General features: G+C 39.8%; 1 protein-coding gene across 2 annotated transcripts in view; it reads left to right on the top strand.

The window, feature by feature from the left end:
* Positions 1-19,551, top strand: part of tgfbr3 (transforming growth factor, beta receptor III) — a 70,474-nt gene that overhangs the window by 16,892 nt on the left and 34,031 nt on the right. For both annotated transcript variants that reach the window (XM_082524886.1, XM_082524885.1), the window contains exon 3: positions 9,087-9,274. In XM_082524886.1, coding sequence (XP_082381012.1) covers positions 9,087-9,274 — 188 coding nt within the window. The remainder of the gene's footprint in view (positions 1-9,086; positions 9,275-19,551) is intronic.

Genomic DNA, 19,551 nt, shown 5'->3' with positions numbered 1-19,551 from the left:
AATACTATCACAGTGACGCTTAGACAGTGAAGAAAAATAAAAGAATATAATTAATATCTTTTTACAGAAAATAAATTTGTCCTGCACACGGTCTTGTCACACTATATCCAACGTTTCTGTTAGGCTCAGTGTCTGTATATTTGACACTAATCCTCAAAAAGGCATAACTGAAGAAATAAACATCTAACCAGGGGGTGGTAAGGAGAAAAGGTAGCAGGTTAAAGTGCGTGTCAGTCATTGGTGCTACTCTTTCATGTTCATGTGCTTTTCTCACGTAGAATCAGTCACTCTGCAGGAAGCCCTGGTTGTGAACTCTGCAAATACTGATCACCATATTGTGCTAATTTTCAGCTCCATGTTTTTAGTCTGGGACTCCAGAGCCTTGCTTTGCATATTTCAGTGTTAAAATTGACTTATTTTGTTATACTGCAGGCCTCACTGATCACTTAACTTCCATTATAATTCAGTTAAAAACCAGATAAACTAATAGATCAGGGCTCTAGACTAACTTTTTACCACCGGCACAAAAGTTAGGCGCACACAAATTTTATAATAATTTATATAATATGTGTTTTTCTGGATACACTGTGCTTTTTCAGCATTCAAAGATTGATGACACCGTGTCAGAGCACTGGCTATGAATTTCAGAAGCATCAGGCCTTAACTTAACAGAAAAGTTAGCAATAGTTCTTTTCCTATTACAGCTACATCCACTTCTGTCGTGCCTAGGCTGCTCACTAGGGCTGGGTATCATCACTGATTTCTATAATCCATTCGATTCCGGTTTTCAAAGTCCCGATTCGATTCAACTTAGCCTCAGACAGTCAGAAATATTATAATTCTGATCATTTATCAGTACTGACTTCATCAGAATTGTGAACATCACAGCAGATGCCTTTGTGTGAAAGTAACTGAGAATAAAACACAGAAAAACATGAAGGAGATTTTCCTGGTCTGGCTTTTTATAGCAGATAACCTTAAAAATATTCTACAATGTTCTGCATATAAAGTTTAAATTACTTCAGTATTGAACAACAGAAAAAATAGGCTTTCTTGTCAGAGGTCATTTAAGTGAAAAAGAAAAAGACAGCAGCCGACAGCGCTGTAAACAACGGTAGACTGGTGGGTAATAAGCGAATGAATAATACAGAAAACGGAGATTGGAGACGGGAAACTGTTCTTGAAGTACAGAGAGAGATCGAGAGAGAGAGAGCTAGCTGTGCATGAAGTGTGATTTTAATAGTCGTGGAAGCAAAACAGCAAAATTCATGACGACATTGATCAAATGTGAAGCGCAGTTTGCTGCTTCTTTTGCTGCTGGCTCGGTGAATTTTGGTTGGAGAGACAAAACCTGCAGCTCAGAATCAGCGCAAAAAGACGTAAACACAGCGCGGACCGGACGCATCAGAATCGCTAAGCTCCGACAGCGTGTCCGTCTATGGGCCGTCAGGTAAGAAACCCGAGAAAGACAAAGTTGATTCTGATGCGTCGGTCCTCTGTGTTTACGTCTTTGTGTGGAATCCGTGTACCTGCTCTCATTTGCTGTTTGGTTGTTGTTGAAATGGTTTTGTGAGCTTTAATCTGAGAATCTGGCGTTTCTGGCAAAACACAGTTATATTTAAAAGTCGATTCAGGATTTAATGAATTGATATCGCTTTATTCAAGCTACTCACCTCCCACTTCCACCTGCACTTTCAACTGGACCACGGCCAATCAGAGAGGTCCCGCCCCTTACTATCTCTGATTGGTTTAGTCCACGATAGGGGCATAATGTGTGTCTGTTGTTGACCACAGGGAAGGTTGCAGATTTTTTATTTTTTATTTTTTATTTTTTGCTACCCGAACAGTTGGTCGCACAGGTGCAACCAAATATTTTTTTTTTTTTAGTCGCACCGCTGCCCTGCCCCGCACTCTAGAGCCCTGTAGATAAATAAGTACATTTTGAGGTGGCGATGGAGGGGAAACTGAGTAGTTTGCAGCCGAAACATACTTTAAGTCCATCAGCGAACTTACAGGCAAGAGACCTACACAGAAGCTACGGCGTCCCCAACAGTCTAACTTGGAGAAACCTTTTTCTTGTTCTAAATGTGTTGTTGACTACTCTCTTTCTGCCATCGTGACACGAGATAAACTCTTTAAACAATGTTTCTACTTTAAACACAGAAAAGTTTCTCGACAGTTTCTGCCAGGCTCAGCTTCTTTTTTCTGCCATTTATATTTTCCTGTTTTATTCCTGGCCAGAACCAGAACAACAAATTTTGAAAAAGGTACATTTTAGATGCAGTTTGCTCAAATATATGCTACTGTGACATAGTTCAGCATCACATCGCCAGATACTAAATTATCTGTTCACAATCTTTTATAAACGCTGCCTCTGTCGTGGTAAATCGTAGGGGAAGCATCAAGATAGTATTTAACGAAGTATTTCAAACAAATCCACGTCACAACATCTTCCTGTGTGTGCCCACGCAGAGTAAACGGGAACAAACGTAGCGGTGAAAGTTATTTGCCATGTGTCTCTGTCTGTGTAGAACTTCTCACTTTCAGAATGAAACCACAATCTTTTTATATTATTACATGTGGTTTCGACGCTGTGACATTTGCAGTAGTTGCCGGTGCTGATGCATAATACTTTATAATAAGCTTGTAAGCTGCCTGCGAAGAAGTTTCTGATGAATAGTAATCTTTAGTTTAATTGTGGCTCTCCATAGATTTCAGTGTTGATCAGCAGGACTCTGAACAGCAGCCCAAAACATCCATCTGCAGATAAACCCTATTGTCTAAATAAAGTCTGATCTATTCCTGAGCCCTTGTTTTTTTGCTTTAGGTATGCCAGCTGTCAAACCCTCCCCCTGAGCCCTGTTACAACAGAGGACTATCTGCTAATGCAGTGTTGTAGATGAGTGAACCGCAGAGCAGAACACAGTGTTGGGAGGTCAGTGGGTGGTTAGGTGTGTAGTTCAGACTGCAGGTGGACTAAATGGTTTCTTTTTTCTCTTTCAGTTTCAGATCGTTCGTCTGTTAACACATTGTCAGAAAATACAAGCGTGCAAAGGTGAACGATATTAACCATTTAAACTAATTTAATAAACACGTTTTAAAGATCTTAATCTTGTAACTTTGTACGCAAAGAAATTTGAATTCAAATCATAGTTTTTTTTTTAATGAATTTGGGTTGTGATCCGACATGGGAAGGATTAGGCTGATGATGAGGTGTTAATGAAGATTTAGCTGTCTTGTCCTTGTAGCTGTTGGTTCTTAAATTTCATTTATTGCAGGTGTTTTCTTTTCAGAGAGAGGCCTGTGAGAAATAGACTTTGCTTTGAATTAGAGCAGGGCGATATGACCAAAAATATTTATCACGATATACATTTGAAAATTTGCGATAACGATATAACTGACGATATAATTGATATGACACAAAATACTTTACAACTCCACAACTTTATTAGTGCAAAAAAAACCCAACAACGTATATTCACTTAAAAAAGCAGCTGTTTTTTATGTGCATTAAAGTTATATAAAAAATTAACAGTGCAAATGCAAATTCCTTGCTGACAGTTTAACCAAAAGGCATTTCCAGTGGAAACTGGCCGACATATCCTCAGCATAACCATGTATAATACCCACAAAACTTAAAAAGAGGCTATACACACGCAATACGGTAATATTATGTTGAAGCACAGTACATATCACTCCGCCAGGCTCCTGCCTACGATAGTCGCAATGCTCCGACAATCCATCAAGCTGTGCGGGTTCGTAGCTTAGCAAAGTTGTACTAAAACATTTGAGAGATTTTCGAGCGCCGTGTACCACATAAAATCGTTTCGAGGTCAGTAAACACAACCAGAGTTCATACATAAGGCACACGGGATTATAAGGGGCACTGTCGATTTTCTGAAAAATCAAAGGATTGATTTTAAGTGTGCCGTATTTTCCAAAAAACACGGTAATAACAACGGCCCGCTAGCATGCTCTACCAAAAATAGTGCTTTGTTGCGTATCTGACAGATGAAAGCTAAACCAGTTCCACACCACTGAAGTTGCAGCATTTTTACAAACCAATTCTGGTTCATCCGTTTCATTCAACGATCCGCTTTCGCCCTTCTCATTCTCCGTCGCCGCCATGCTTTTTCCGCTATGTGGGTATGAAAACAAAGGCACTGTGCATGCGCGTTTTACCCATATTTCATTTTCTTATCGTTGCCCAATATTATACCGGTATTACCGTGAACGGTACAGTATGGCCCAGCCCTACTTTGAATGATACTGCAACAAAGAATTGTCAGGATTCAAGGTGAATATTTACTGCTCTTTTCTTCTTATGTAGTTTGCAAGATCAATTTGATATGGCTGACTGGAGTGAGATTGAGTTACAGAATAATGGAGGGCTTTGCCTTTTGCAGTATGTCTGAGATTTTGTAGTGTTTTAAAAATTTTGGAGATGGGTTAAGGATGTATTCTTCAGAGTGTCTGGTAGACTTGCTTTTCAGACCGAGTGAACAACGGCTTCTCTCATTCCTGTGCTGTGGGTGTTTTGCCTGACCAGCTAAAGTCACTAGTAGCAGCTGGACAGGACACACTCTGCCTGCCACCAAAGACTGAGGGAAAAGAAAGGTGGATGGAGAGAAGGGGAGACAGATGCGGGGGAGAAAGGCAGACAGGAAAGGTGACAGCAGACACCACGCTGTGGTGGGGCCAACAGATGCTCGTTTTATTTCCTGTATAACTTTTGATGTCAACTGTGGTTGTATGCTAATGGTAATGACATACATGATACGGTTTGTGTCAGTTTGATCAAACAGTGCACTCTCTATTTGTGTGACACTGTTAGATCAGTGTCACCTAAACTAGTTCGTATTCGTTAAAAGACATCGGACTTGTTCCACAAGAGGTGTTACAGTTTAGAAGTTATGATGGATATCTTTAGACGGTGTCCTGGAAATGACTCATGATGTTGCACAGAAGAAGAGGCTAATTCGATATTAATGCACAGTTTTTATCTGAAAACTGGCCCATGGGACAAATTATGAACATTTTTCAGGGCTAAAATAGGTTGTGGTGAAAGGGGAGAGGTGACAGGAAAAATGGGTGGAGCTTATCCTCTGACAAAACACACATTTAATGTATTTGATTCACAAATACTTTTATTACTAGTTCGCTTTGTCTGAAGTGTATAATTCCTCGTGTTTATGCGCGATCATGTTTGGTCCTTTGCTGTTCACACTTTGGCTTTGCAGAGAATCTTTAGTTTTTGCAACACTATACAGCGAATTTTTTTTTATAGTTCGTCACTCTGACCAGAACTGCGCTAACACAGGAAGCACGATGAATCCTGTAACCCGCTGCTCTCATGGTGTCACACCTTTCCTTATATGAAATAAAATGAAATAAAATGAACCAATAACATGATAACATCTTAGCTAAGCCTTGTCACTGCATAGATCGTTTTTTTAATGAAACACACCAAGACTTTAGTGTTTCTCAGCTTTTTTTGTAAAACATTTGTACAAAAACAAAACCAATGTCACCGTGAATGTCCTACTTTTCTATCCATGTGTTGCTCTTTTCTCCCATAAGTCTCTCTGTTCTGCTGTATTTTTAAACAATTACAAAATCACATCATTGGCCAGCAGCTGTTGTAATCTTTTGGCAGTCTCCCAGAAAGACGTGTGTTTTTCTTTGTTTGTCTGGCAGTTGTTTGTTATTCTCCATGTGTGAGGGGAAAAAGTGAGTTGAAGTGCCCTCGGACGTGTTTGTGGGAGTGAGGCGTGCTGACATGGTTGGGGAGGGAATAGGCTTCGGCCCGCTGGGAGGAAAAGCGAGGGGGGTTAGGCGGGGGTTGACGTACTGATGCACCACAGGTTTTTGCCATTAGGTCTGGTGGTTTTATCGCTATAGTAAGACCTTACCGTATTTTAATATATGTATCCTTTCAGTAAGAGTTAAAGATAATCTTTCTGGGTTTGTAGTAAATTCATGAGAAACAAGAGCATAGCAACATAAAGTCCAGGCTGAGGCTGTCTGTGAAGAGTTTGGGATTTATCTCTTGAGAAAAACATGGTAATAATAAATTCTCTGATGTTTTCCTCACAACAAGGAGAGGGAAACTATGCCATACATGATCTCTGGCTTTATGCTGATCCAACATAGGCTTATTTGGCGGCACAGAAAGAGAAAACAATAGCTATGTGTTCTGAGCAACAAAAAAAACCCCAAACCCTTTCCCCCTAGCTGTACCCCACCGCTGAGGCGCTGTGTTTTTGGAGTCAGTTGGAGAGTTTAACATTGTTATCAAACTGTCTTTCACTTAGACTTTAATTATTTCCAAATGTTCCATCTGATTGCTGTTGGCAGCCTTTGCGTGTTTAGTGTGATGTGTTTGAAATGTGAGCGGGCCTTGGCTGGCACAAGCCTGTGAGGTCTGACCCCAAGAAAAAAAAATACTTGGCCAAACTCTTTCTCATAGTGTACTTGACCTTCTAATGTCAAAGTGCTGTTTGTTACCTCACTCGGAACAAATTCTCTTGTACCACCCCGAGTCCCACTTGAGGTTTGTGCATCTGCAAACTGCACCCTCATTGTTTTTAAGTGGGTCATACTCACTTAAAACGTAAAGGAAATTTATAGCATAGGAAATTGTCAGGCTGCGGTTAGGTTAGTTAACCACCACAAAGGTTGTGGCCTATGAATAGAAGTTGCATATCATGCAAGAGTGTGAATGGTAAGTGCAGTCATGTGAATCTAAACGAACCATTGTGCCGGTCAAGGAATTGCAGCATTAATGGATGATAGAAATGTTCATTATAGCTGACTGTGCAGAAGAGAAAGCATAGCCAGACTGACTGAACTCTGAACATCTACTGGAAAGTAAAAGAGATATGTGTACATCCAGTTCCCCCGTTGCCAAAAACGTATTAATGTGAACATTTAATTACTGAGAGTTGACAGTTGTATGACATGCTTTAAAAATGATGGGGAAACCAAGACAAAAATCCTTATATAAATGTCTTTAATTTTGTATACTGGGACAAAAGGAGGTACCCTAAAAGTAAATGATGATAAACAATAATAAACACAGTTTTATATTTGGTAGTTTTTTGAAACAAACAAACAAATAACTGTGCTTAAAATCCACTGCTTCTCTAGTGAGTCTCTTGTCCTGTCACTGAACTTCAAATTCATTTTCTTGGACTGCAGCTGGCGACAGTAGTCCCTGTCCTTCTTCGCAGCCTCATAGCTTTACTTAGTCCTGGTAAGAATGGCCCTCCAACTCAAAGTCAGTCCCCAGAGCAGAACAAGGACTACTGATATCAGCTGCAGGCAGTGGAATTTAAGGGACAAGGCGTTCTCTAGAGCAGTACTGGTTACCACCAGGTGAACTTTAAAATAAAAAGTGAGAGGGTTGTCTGTTCGTGGATGGCGTTGTTCTCTCGGACAGATAAAACAAAATAAAATAAAAGACTAAAAGAATAAAGGACTCCGAAGACACTTGGCCAGCCCAGGTAAAGTCTGTGTGGGAACAACTTGGGCAATAAGCAAATGGACTAAGGTGGTGACTATGGTCTGTGAATCCCACAGAAGGCCTATATCTTTCAGCCAGTCAGTAAATGCACGATCTTCTAGCAGTCCGTAAGGAGCCCAGTCAGCTGGGGGCCTTCTTTGTTGGATTTGGATGGCTTCACTGTGTCTGCATGGGTTTTCTGCTGCAGTCTGAAAACATGCAGATTGGGTTTACTGGCAACCTTAAATTGCGCACTATGTGAACATGAGCATGAACAGTTCTTTCTCTACATCTGTATCTGATCCAATGTCAGTTAGCATTGGCTCAAACCACACTGTGGGCATCAGGTTAGGATGATATCAACTACAAGGGATGGTTCGCAGTAAATAAGACTTCCGATTTTAAGAATAGAAAGATTTCAGATTTCAGATCGGTAAAACCTACTGACTGACCTTAACAACAATTAGTTTATGCAGTTTTGTTACACCACAAGTGTTCACCAGATGTTTTGATTGTTCAGGAAATTGCTCTTTTCTTGCTGACATATGCAAAGTTGTAAAGTATGAACTAAATCATTACTGTAGACCTTTGCTCAGACTCTAAAAGATGTGGACTGCAAACCCTGGTTCTTGTTGAATGTTAAATGTAACCATTGCAGGAAATCGGTGAAGTTACTTTAGGGCATTTATATTTAGGGATGATGATGCTTTTGTGTTTCATGTTACTCAGCATACATACAGTTAGAGTGCATAACATGGCACCATTTAGAGGAAAAACCTAGACTGTAGGGGAATCAGAAAAACAAATGTATCCAGTCATTCTACTGACATGTAGTTTTTTTTTTGTTTTTTGTTTTTTTTGTTTTTTAGCATTTGATGATTGTTAAAAAGTTTCACCTCATAAAATCCAATTTTAGCATTAAAAAAAGTCAAGCTAAACCACCTGTGGACTAGAGTGGATGAGAGGTTGGAGTACTAAGTTATGCGCTCACACTAAAAAGGTTAGTAAGGTCTAATAAACAGACATATCTTACAATAAATGCTCAGTAACAGACTAATAATATAGAAGCATTTTACTAACAAAAAAACTGGAGCACAGGCTACTTACGTATTATTGGCCAGATTATCCTATCAGATATTCTCCAAGAGGCACCGACAGCATAAACAGATGAAATATATTGTTCTGTGAGGACAAGGTGGCAACTACAGCTGCCTGTGTCAAGATTAAAAAACAAAAATTTAACTTTAGTAAGTTAAAGTGAATGAATAATTTTTAAAAAAAGCTTCCTGTGCAGTTATGAAGGAGACATTTAAATATAGAGAGGTAAAATGCTTTTGTAATAGGCTATAAATAGGATTTTTCTGCTGTTAAGCTGTGCTTTTTGACATACAAGTCTATGGGGTATGGCCTGCTCAAGTGGCCACTTGAGGGACTGCAGTTTTTGTCACTCGTGGGTTAGTTTCCCTTTTAAGCCCTCAAGAATGTTGCTTGGATTTAATTGACAGCAATATATGAGGCTCTGAATCATACACATGCTTTAATATTTATTTTTATTGCAAGAATCGTTGTTTCTCTGCTGCAGGACCGCTGTTTCGCAGCCCATGTGAGTTGCTGCCAGTGGGGACGGGACACCCAGTGCAAGCCATGCTGAAGAGCTTCACTATCCTGTCAGGGTGTGCAAGCAGGGGCACCACCAGCTTGCCTGAGGAGGTCCACATCATCAACCTGAGAGGACATGCTCATGAGGGACCAGACAACTCTCCAGTAAAAGTGAGTCATCCTTAGTCAAAGAACCTGAAACTTAAATTGTCTTAAGTTAACCTGTAAATGCTTTAATGTTGATCAAAATTTAGTAGGCAGAGAAAGTATATTCATAGATTTATTTATATTAATTTTTCAATTTAGCAAGAATTTCAAATTAGAAGTGACCTGCCATAAGCTGGATGAAGATTGTAAGACCTGCTGTGGTTGATATTTCCACTGCCCTAGTTTTCTCAGTTCTGATAATGGCTGCAGTTATTTTCCATTTTACTTCAAGGAGACTTCTTGGCAAAAGTGAACGCCTTTTGTATTTTATTGATTCCACTCATTAAGCAAAAAACAAAAACAGTGTCAGACATTATGATCAGGTGAGCTTTCAAAGAAACACCTTTTTAGCGTGAGTAATTAACAAAGTGATAAGTAATTTAAGCACCTGGTATTTTCCCACCATTTGCCTCATTTAAACTCATTTAAACTGTCAGCACATCTACCGATAGTGTTCCTGTATTTGATGTTAATTGTAAAACCGCTCCCTATCTTCGGGTGTTAAACGGCACATCTCGTGGCTGGAGTTCCAATCATCAGCAATAGTTTGGAGATGAATCACAGGCCCACGTCCTTCAAAACACCGGTGTCTAGGTTTTAAACCTTCATCCCCCTCTGTTAGAGAAGTGTGAAAAGCAGCATGTATAGACTTGTCATTGCAGTTGTGTTGCTGATGTAAGCATTAGTGTTGCCAAGGCCAAATGTACAGAAGCACAGTGTGTGTGTGGGTATGCTTCATCAGCACATAAATAAAGAAATGTTATTTGGGTGGCTGTGAGGGAAACATTTAAATAGCTGTGAAATGGAAACTTATGCATATCTTGACACTTTATGTCTTATTATAGACGTTTTAGTCATCGCTGTCGGTGGACACTTCACATTGGTCGTGAACTACTCACGAGACGAGAGCTGCGTACGTCACACACACGATAAAAGGAATGACTCGGCCAATAACAAAGCTTAAACTGAACTAAAACAACTGAAGCCTCACCTTTAAGGAAAAATGTAATGTAATATTAAACCTAAAATGGTGCAATGTCGAAAGAATTTATGTTCCTTTATAGTGACTAGCAGAGTTTACATTGCGAGTCTTGAAGATAAACATTATTATCCAGTTGATAAGTTACCGAGTCAGTATTTATGGAAAAAATGATGGACTTCAGTATTACACGTGCACGTGGCCTTCACAGTCAGAAACTACACTGGATCACTGTAATTGTAATAATTTGAACCCCAAATACCAGGGATTACCATAAGCGCGATGCAAATTTTAGCTGCTCTTATTTATGAATTTCTGTGGAATCATTTAGTAGATTTTTTTGGATGTGTCCTGCAAAGTTTGAAGGCTTTGCTCCGTTTCATCTACTTCCCGATTTACTGTGTCAGGGTGGATTATGATTACATGCAGATAGATATTGTATTCACACAGAACAAACTGAACTGGGTTTTGTCTTCACCTGCTGAAAGTTATGATTGTTGGCCTTAGCACATTCCTCACCTTAAGGTAATTCCCAGACCAACTGATTGGCGTTTTAATAGACAGAGTGCAAGTCAAAGTATGCCTAGTATGGATTTAAGACTCACATGACAAAGAGCGTTCCTGTTTTAAGCTTGAACAGACTTGTATGGAAAATCAAACAATCCTAACCATATTTTATCTGCTGTGAAAGTTGCTCGCAACCCACAAGACTGACTGTTTAAATCTTGTTGTCACTTGCTCTCAGGAGATCTTTCTGCACGTCGTCATCGACCAAATGATGACTCATAAATACAGTCAAACAGCAATGTCTGCTAGAACTAATTTAGCACACCTTTGGTTTCCTTATTCGATATATATCCTCATTTGATATATATCCTTATTTTCAGCTGACTTTATTTATTCTAAGTTCAAGATCAGTGAGAAGTCCATCACTAAACATCACCAGTGTTGAATTTCTACTAGCTTAACTACAGTTGGATTATTCTGTAAGTGGTGTACAAAAGTTGAATGTTATTCTAATTTGCTGTATTTAAAACTACAGCTTTATAGCACAGTAAAGGACTTAGTTACAGAGTCTGTGAAACGCATCACTTTATCTAGCTTTCGATCACCCATCACCTCCATGGTCAAGTGAGGACTAGCGCGGAGGAGGGAGAAATCCAGCTGTCTGTTCCCCTGCCTACAGCCTTGGCTACAGAAGGTCACGCCAGGTCTGGTTGAGATTAGGTGGCCCTACAGAAGCTCACTCTGTTACTGGAGGTTTCTGCTTATGATTAGATAAGATATCCTAAAGGACACCCAGACCCTCTACCCACTCTGGTCCTTGATTTTGTTTCCACCTGAGACGTGGGCACAGATTGCCCTGTTCAGATACAAGCAGCTCCTGACAGCCTTCAACAGGACCGTGTTGGAGGGCAAACAATGCGTCAGACTATGGTCTTATTGACACAATCTGCCCCTGATCTTTTGTGACTGGAGGTGGCAATAATCCAGTGAGAAAATGGAAGTGAAACAAGGGGATCTTAACATCCTAGTCTGCATTTGGGCAAGGATGTTCTTACTTAGAAGGTTGTTGGAGAAAAGACCTCATTGGTCTTCATTAATAATCCTTGACCACAGAGCGTCTAAACCCTTTACTTCTTTCAAAAAACAAGTAAAGTTGTAAAAAAGAAAGTTTCTACTGCAAATTCTTGAGGTCACTTATAACTTATAAGTTGATATATAGTTTATATAATGACATATAAACTTCAAAAGAACTCTTTTGAGTTTTCAGCAGTAATACTGTTTGGCTTAAAAGGTGGAGCATGTAGGAAAATAGCTGTAGTCAGCTTGGCTTCCCAACAGTTACTGTGATTTCCAACACAAGACAACATCCTGGTTTTGTGGCAAAATAGAACTCCCACATGAAGCCTTCAGACCACTCTTGCAGCGTAATCAGTTTCTCCTCTGTGCATCTGCGGTTTTTGTCCAACATATTTTAGAAAATTATGGCTAAATACAGCAGCATTGTTTATTGACAGTACAGTAATTCAGATATGTTAACTGTCAGTGAAAAGACTGTAGTAGTCCTATTATAAGACTCTATTTTATGTTAAGATACTAAGGAAACTGGGACTGATGACTGAAAAGCAAGTAAGGCCTAATTTAAAGTTGGAGTTCAGTTTTAGTGTATGAATATATTTCTTGTCATTGAATTTGAAGGATTGCGCATTTATTTCACTCTAATTAATCGATCATTTCCTGAGTGTGCTTTAGTGTGTTTCCTTTGCTTATTTTCTAAGCCTTCATGAAGGCGCCTGGTCAATGCATGGTACTGTAGACCTTCTCTGAGGTTTCCTCCACACCTCAGCGGATAGGGGACGAGGTTGTGACTGGGCTGCAGTACAGTCTGTATTTGGATGTTTTGAATGTGTCGTTGTGAAGCTTCAGCTTCTGGAGAACACAATGTGCCCCGGTGACTCCTAATAAGTGTCTGCTCAGCTAAGGCTTGACCAGGTAGTGGAATAAATCTGCTATTGCACATGGTGTGCATGGGCTAATATGGACAAGGGAGATTGCATGGTCAGTTTCAGACACTTTTATACACACATGTGTACAGTCGCGCAGACATGCTGCAGCTGCAGTGTGTGAGGCCTGCTTCACATCTCTTTCACGCCCATGTGTAAAAGTCATGGCTTGCAGTTTGTCTATGTTTTCAGTAAAGACATGAAAGCAATGAATTGTTTCCTGCCTGTACCAGTGAAACCATTCTTTATGGGTATTAACCAGTAGGTATGAACTGCTACTCATTGAAAGAAAAGGCACAGCTGGACCTGACTCACAATACACACTTTGGCTTCTGGCCAATCTCACACTAAAGCCGAGCTATTAAGTGCAACAGAACACCTCAGTAGTGACTGTGCAAAGTGCTTCGTCTGGATAACGTGACATTTGCAGGGATTGCTTTGACTGTACAATAACAACCAGAGGTTGACAGTATGCTAATCACTCATTTAGGAAGACTGAAGCTAGAAATGCATACAATGATCTGATTTTGAATGATCTGCGAACTTTGCGTTCAAAGTGATAAAAGTATACCTATCTGTGCTCCAAGTTTCAGTTTGAATTATCATTTTTGATTACTGACACATCCAAAAGAAGAACAGACTCTCACTGGCATTTATTAAAAGCACTCTTGATTTATATTACAAGTGACAAAAGCTGTTTTTATATCAACATAAAATCCTCTGGTTTGAAGGAGACTCTTCAATCATTAGACTGCCATAGCATATACAACCAAGTCAAGGCAGTTTTTTGTACCAGCCAAAAATGACAAATCTTGCACAAACATGCCAAGAATGTGCAACTCTGTTGTTGACTGGAAGACATCCAAGAAGAGTTGGTAAATTAGTGAGCCTGTCGTCTGGTCAGTCTGTAACTTTGGTACAGATTAAAAGTTCACGTTTGTGACGGCTTTCATATCTCTCAGCGCCCTGCCACCATGATGTAGAAATTTGTAGGTTTTGATAAAATGTCAGAACTTTTGTGCTTTGAGTGGCCAAGAGATTTTCTCTGCACATTCTTGGTCATATCAGGATACACTATTACTAATTTACGAACCTATTATTTTCATCTAGGAAACACTCTACCCATTATGCTATCGACTCATAAGTGTGTTTCTGCTTACGTTTGCAGATTAGCAGTAACCATGTTAGCATGGTTACTGTGATCATGTTTGCAGCTGGGTAGAAATTTGCTTCCAGGAGATTTAGTTTTTTGTTCATTATTATTTAAACAATTTAAAATTACAGAGTAATCAGTGGTTCATCGCTCCAGTTTGGTAAAGAGTCATTTATTTATATTTCAGCAACTTGAACCATTTGCCAATAATTTCTTTTTAAATGTTACCCCACACAATGGGTGCTGAGCAGTGCCAGGCCACATTGGGTAAAATATGTGCGATGGTTTAACTGAGCTACTCTGCAATTTCAAAGTAACATTTTTGATCTGGATTTGAAATCTAAGCCACCCCCCCAAACTCTGTTTTTTTAATTCAGTGTTTGTCTTTAACAGTAGGCTTTGTTTCATAGACTCTTAACTATCCTCTTTCAAAATATGACCACTTATGATACTGGCTTGACTGGAATTCTTTTTTTTTTTTTTTTTGTTTTAATTTTTTTTTTTACTTGTAACGTGTTATTCACATTTGTCTGAAATAGAGATAGATGATTTCTTCAGCTTCAGTGGCCCTGCTCAAAGTAACAGAAAACCCTTTCCTCTCTTTTACCCATGTGGGCCTCCGAGGACAGAGAGACAGGCCAAATTGGAAAGTCAGTATTCTTGGATAGGTCAAAAGTGACTTTTGGCTGGGCTTCAATTGCTAGTAAAGCTGCAATGCCAGGTTGAGCTTGTGTGTTTCAGAAGGAAATGATTTCCTCAAATAATGTCAGAATGATTTTCACATTTTCACAAAATTGAATTACATTTTATAAAAACAGCCCAATCTTGCAGAGTAAGACAAGAGTTAGTGAGAGCGACCTGTGGACTGCTGCTCATATTTCCTCCGAGCTTGAAAGCCCTTTGGGTTTTTGAGGCAAAATAGCTTTTCGTGGCTTGACTATTAACCTGGAGGTGTTGGTGTTTTGCCACCTAAGCTCTAAAAAAAAAAAGAGTGACCTCATCTCAAAGTGTTCTTTTCTTCTCTATTTGCTCTGGTTTTAAGATGTAGGTATCAAGTTTAAACAATCTTCCACATGTTTTTTCTGTCACGTGTAGAGGTAGCCTTTTGTACTCTGCCTAACAAGCCACTGCTGCATGCGCATGAATGCACACGAGCCCAACATTACTGTAAACACTTTGTTCCCAAGTGGAGCCAAAATAAGCAATTCCAAAAAAAGGAGTCTTGTCAGGGCATAAGGTTGGGTGATAGGGTAGAAAATAAATAAAAGGGGTCAGTGATATCTCAAATCACCCATCTTTTTCTAATCAGTTTACCCTAGGCAAACATCAAACACAGCCACTGGCTCTGAATCAGGGAGAGGTAGAGCAGATGATTGCTTTATCAGCTGGAATTTGCTGATATCTTAGACTGTGAGTGACTAGCTGGAAGAACTTACCAGGCAGAAACGTAACAGTGTCAGATATGACTTTAGCTAGCACACAAGACAAACCGAACACATACAGTAAACCTGTTTAGGTCTTTCTTTTTTTTAATTGAAGCTTACTTTGGAACTTAGTAATAACCTTTATTTTTAAAAAAGTAGCGGCACTTATACATCACGTTAAAGTACAACAACATTTTTGGAAATGGACTGGTTCTTCTATAGCGCTTTTCTACTCCACTTGAGCATTTAAAGTGCTTTAAACAGGATGCCTCATTCAACAAAAACTGTATTTTCTCTAATGGCCACTTAAGGCTGGGTCCACAAACAGCAATTTTGAAATTTGGGGGCGGGGTTTACAGATACATGACCTTATAGGTACCTGTGGCCAGGAGCTGTCTGCTAGGCTTCACCTCAGCTAATTCGAGTCACTGAACCATGTTTGTGGGGTTGGTGCCTTTTATACCATTTTTATTGCCATTCTCTGACAAATAATAGGGCTCGAGCTCGCTTTTCTAGAAGACACACTGGTAACTGTGGTGTTGGCCTATATAGACTATGCATGTTAATGCCATTCTTTGTTGATCCCATTATTTATTACTGATTGTACACAGATTTGTAGTTTAACGCTACTGTACATAGTAACTTTTATGTCTGAATGAAGTGTAGAAACAGAGTAGAAAAAACGCGGGACTCAGGTGTACAAATGCTCCATTGCACGAGTCATACGTTACTATTTTTAACTGTCAGAAAAGTAGGCCAGTAATGATAAAATTCATTGACCAGTCTCAACTGGAATCAGTTGCAGATTCCCTTACAAGTGCTTTTGCTTTTTAGCAGTTGGGAGGATCCTGTTAACAAAAGCAATTAACATTTCTTTTTTTTGGTAAATGGAAATTGCCCAAAAAGGAACATAGTCCAAACAAAACACAGGACGCGATATACAGCTAAATATGCTTTTGATTTCACTGCATCTCTAATCTAGTGTTTTTTTCTTCCTGACCCTGTGCTCCCCTCTCCCCACCTTCAGTGCTGTGTTATTTACTTCAACATGTCCTGCTTTTGTGTCATATCACTAAAAGATTGCTATCCAGGCGTCCTGTCTCACTTCAGCGTCTTTTCAGGGTTTTTTTTTCCCTCTTTGGAGCTTTGCATTTAGCTGAGTACAGACTGATTATCATCACATTTAGGAGGAAGGCTCCAGGTAGCATCACCATCTCTCTCAAATATGTGGGTGGCGCTGATAAGAGCGGTCAACAGGTTTTGGTCCGCTTCTCCTTTATCTCTGAGCTTCTTTGCCTGAGCTTCCCTTCTCTCTGTACACCCTCAGTGATCCGGAAAGAACCAAGATCCAGACTGACAAGACACACGCACATACGCACACATCAGATAACACAGTATGATTGGTTCCAGGCAGTTCTCGGAGTTTGTTGTCTATGTTTTCAACTATAAAAATGTTGTGGTATGGGGTTTAGCCACAGTTTGTGTATGTCGTTGTTGTTGTTTTTTTTGTATATACTCTTGGATTTTAGTGATGATGGTTCATGTCATGTGATACATGCTGTGCTTTCTTTCTGTTTTTCTGAAGCTGATTATTATTTCCTGGGTGGGAGAGTGTGTTCCCAGATTAGTCTTACTTTTCAGATAATTAAAGGATGTTTTGGGTTTTTTTCAGAATCACTAGGGTTCATCAGGCATTTAATTAGCTCTGTCAATAAAGGAAACTCCCTTTTCCTGCAAGGACACTGAGCCGCAGTGATAGTGTGCTCTAACTGCAGGGTGCAGGTTTACACGGCTATGCAAAATATTTGATGGTGAAAGTATTTCATTACAATGTTGATGCACAGCCTTTATAAAGCACTCTTGAAACATTGTGTAATTAAGTTGGCTTGAAAGGTCCTGGAATTGCAAATGCATGCTCAAAGCAGGACAAACAAATCACCCTTTACCGTTTCAGTGTCACAGGCATCAGTAGGATCTAAATCTAACCATGTGGCTTTGCTATACAACAAAAGCTTGTCTGTGATTTGTGTTTTGTTTTTTTTTCGGTTTTGTTGTAGTTGGCGCTGTGTTTGTTGTTGGAGCTGATTTAGAGCTTAAAGTTGATGCTGTGTTGTTTTTTTCCTCACATTTCCATTGTTTACACATGCTACCACCACTAATGGTATGCTGCGTGACGGCTTATCCTGCTACAGCTGTCGTCCCTTGTGTGGAGTTTAATTTCAGTAACGTGATAGTCCGAGACAAGCCTCCATCCGTGGCTGCTGGCAAATGCCCCCCTTAACTGTAATGGACCCTGCACCCCTAAATCCTTGTGCCAGGCTCCTGATAATCAATCAGCCGTGCCGTGGCCTCCTGTCCCGAGCACACCCTGCAGGGTTCTCCGAAGGTAGCTGCCTCCATCAAGGACAACTCAGCGCAACCTGATCCTTACAAACACCACAAGAGGTACTTTGATGCCTGGTGCTTTTGCACCTCTTCTTTCCACACCCTGGCTGCTTGACAAGGTCTGTTGCTATGCCCACTAGCCTCACCAGACCTCACGAACACAACTCTGTGGGCAGAGATGCACACCAGCTGCTGCTGAGTCCTCATCATTGCTTACATTGTGCAACCCAGAAAGGGTTTAGATTTTTATTAATGCTGTTTTCTCATTAAACTTGGAAAAAAAAAAGATAATAATCACCACAGTTTTCACCCTTTCCGACCCCTTAGCGCCTCTTGGCACTTCCTCTTCTTGGAGCTCTGTTTATGCCTGCGTTTGCAGGTGACTCACGTCTTCTGGAAAAGTTTCTGTCTGGGTTAAAATTCCTCATCTTTTACAACTCTCCCCGACTCTCGTTTTCTTTCTACCTCCTTCTTCCATCTATTGAAGCCAGGCTCTTAGAGCCAAGCCAGGTATGATTATATCTTGGTTGTTGTTATCCTCAAAGGAGCAATACAGTCGCTTTTTCCAGTGTCTGGATTAAGTGTGGGGGGGAGCAAATATGAAAAAAAGGGGAAAAATAGTGAGACAGAGAGAGCGATGAATCTCTGATCTGTTTATTTGGATCACCATCCAGATTGCCTCATAGATAAGTGTTTAGTAATTTCTTCCATTTCCTTGTCTCATAGGGACGTTTTAACGATTTTTGCAACACTTTCATGGACCACATAACTGAACATTCTGGTTTGCATTACTCTCCTTGAGGGCTTACATCTGTTGAGGAATGATAATTGGACTTTGATGCTGACTCTGTTTGTTCTGCTAGTATCTCTTGTTAAATGACTTCATGAATCATCACAGTGACACATCGTTGTACTTCAGAAAATGACAGTCAGACTTTCCTTCTGTGCTGAGGTATATGTTAGTCTAGAATGCTGCATGGCTTCAAAAATACATCAGATTACAATGAATTCTTGTTTTAGTGACAAATGGATCAAATGGAAACAGAAAAAAGAGAAATGCCAAAAAAAAAAAGCCTGTTCATTAACTGCATACTTCTCGATAAAGAAGATATCATTTGGCACAGTTATTATAGTCTACATGATAATGAAACAAAAGTCAACCTTTGGTATAAGTGGCAGCTTTGTCCAACATGAGGAAGCACATTGAAAAACAAATCTTTACTCGTTGAAATAAATTGTAAATCTTTGTATGTTTTTGGCACCTTGGGGGACTCTTCCTCGAAGTTGGCTTTGAGGATGTGCTTCGAGTGCGATCACAGTCTTATCTTGTTTGTGTGTGAAAGTATTCCGATAAAATGGTGCGGTTGCTTCTTGTTTATGCTTTCCCAAGATTCCTGTAATGTTTCCTCGGCAAACACTTCCAGTTTCACTGTAAAAAAATTACCAAATCAAGCTTTTAATTTAATAATACAGAAGTTTTGCATATATTAAGACATTCAAAAGTGAAAAGTGTTTTCATATATTGCACAGTTGCTGTAGCTTGTTTTTCAAGCTCCAATGACTGTATTTAAATGTAGTTGTATGTAAGTTCCTTGGAAACCATCCCTTTAGTGCTTGAAATCTGTAAGCTTAGTCTGAATATTATTGAATACAACGTGATGTTCTTTTTGTGAATCAGTGGCCACTTAGGGAGTCAGAGAGGAGGATAATGCTGTAGGGGTGGGCCAAGAAAACAACCTGCTCAATGCTTCATATCACAACCTACTCGACCACCCCAAATTTATGACAGCATA

The sequence above is a fragment of the Aulonocara stuartgranti genome (genome assembly GCF_965226115.1).
Source record: "Aulonocara stuartgranti genome assembly, chromosome: 23".
NCBI classification, from domain to species: Eukaryota; Metazoa; Chordata; class Actinopteri; order Cichliformes; family Cichlidae; genus Aulonocara; species Aulonocara stuartgranti.
The sequence above is the reverse complement of the archived record's forward strand: the minus strand, read 5'-3'. Positions and strand labels throughout refer to the sequence as shown.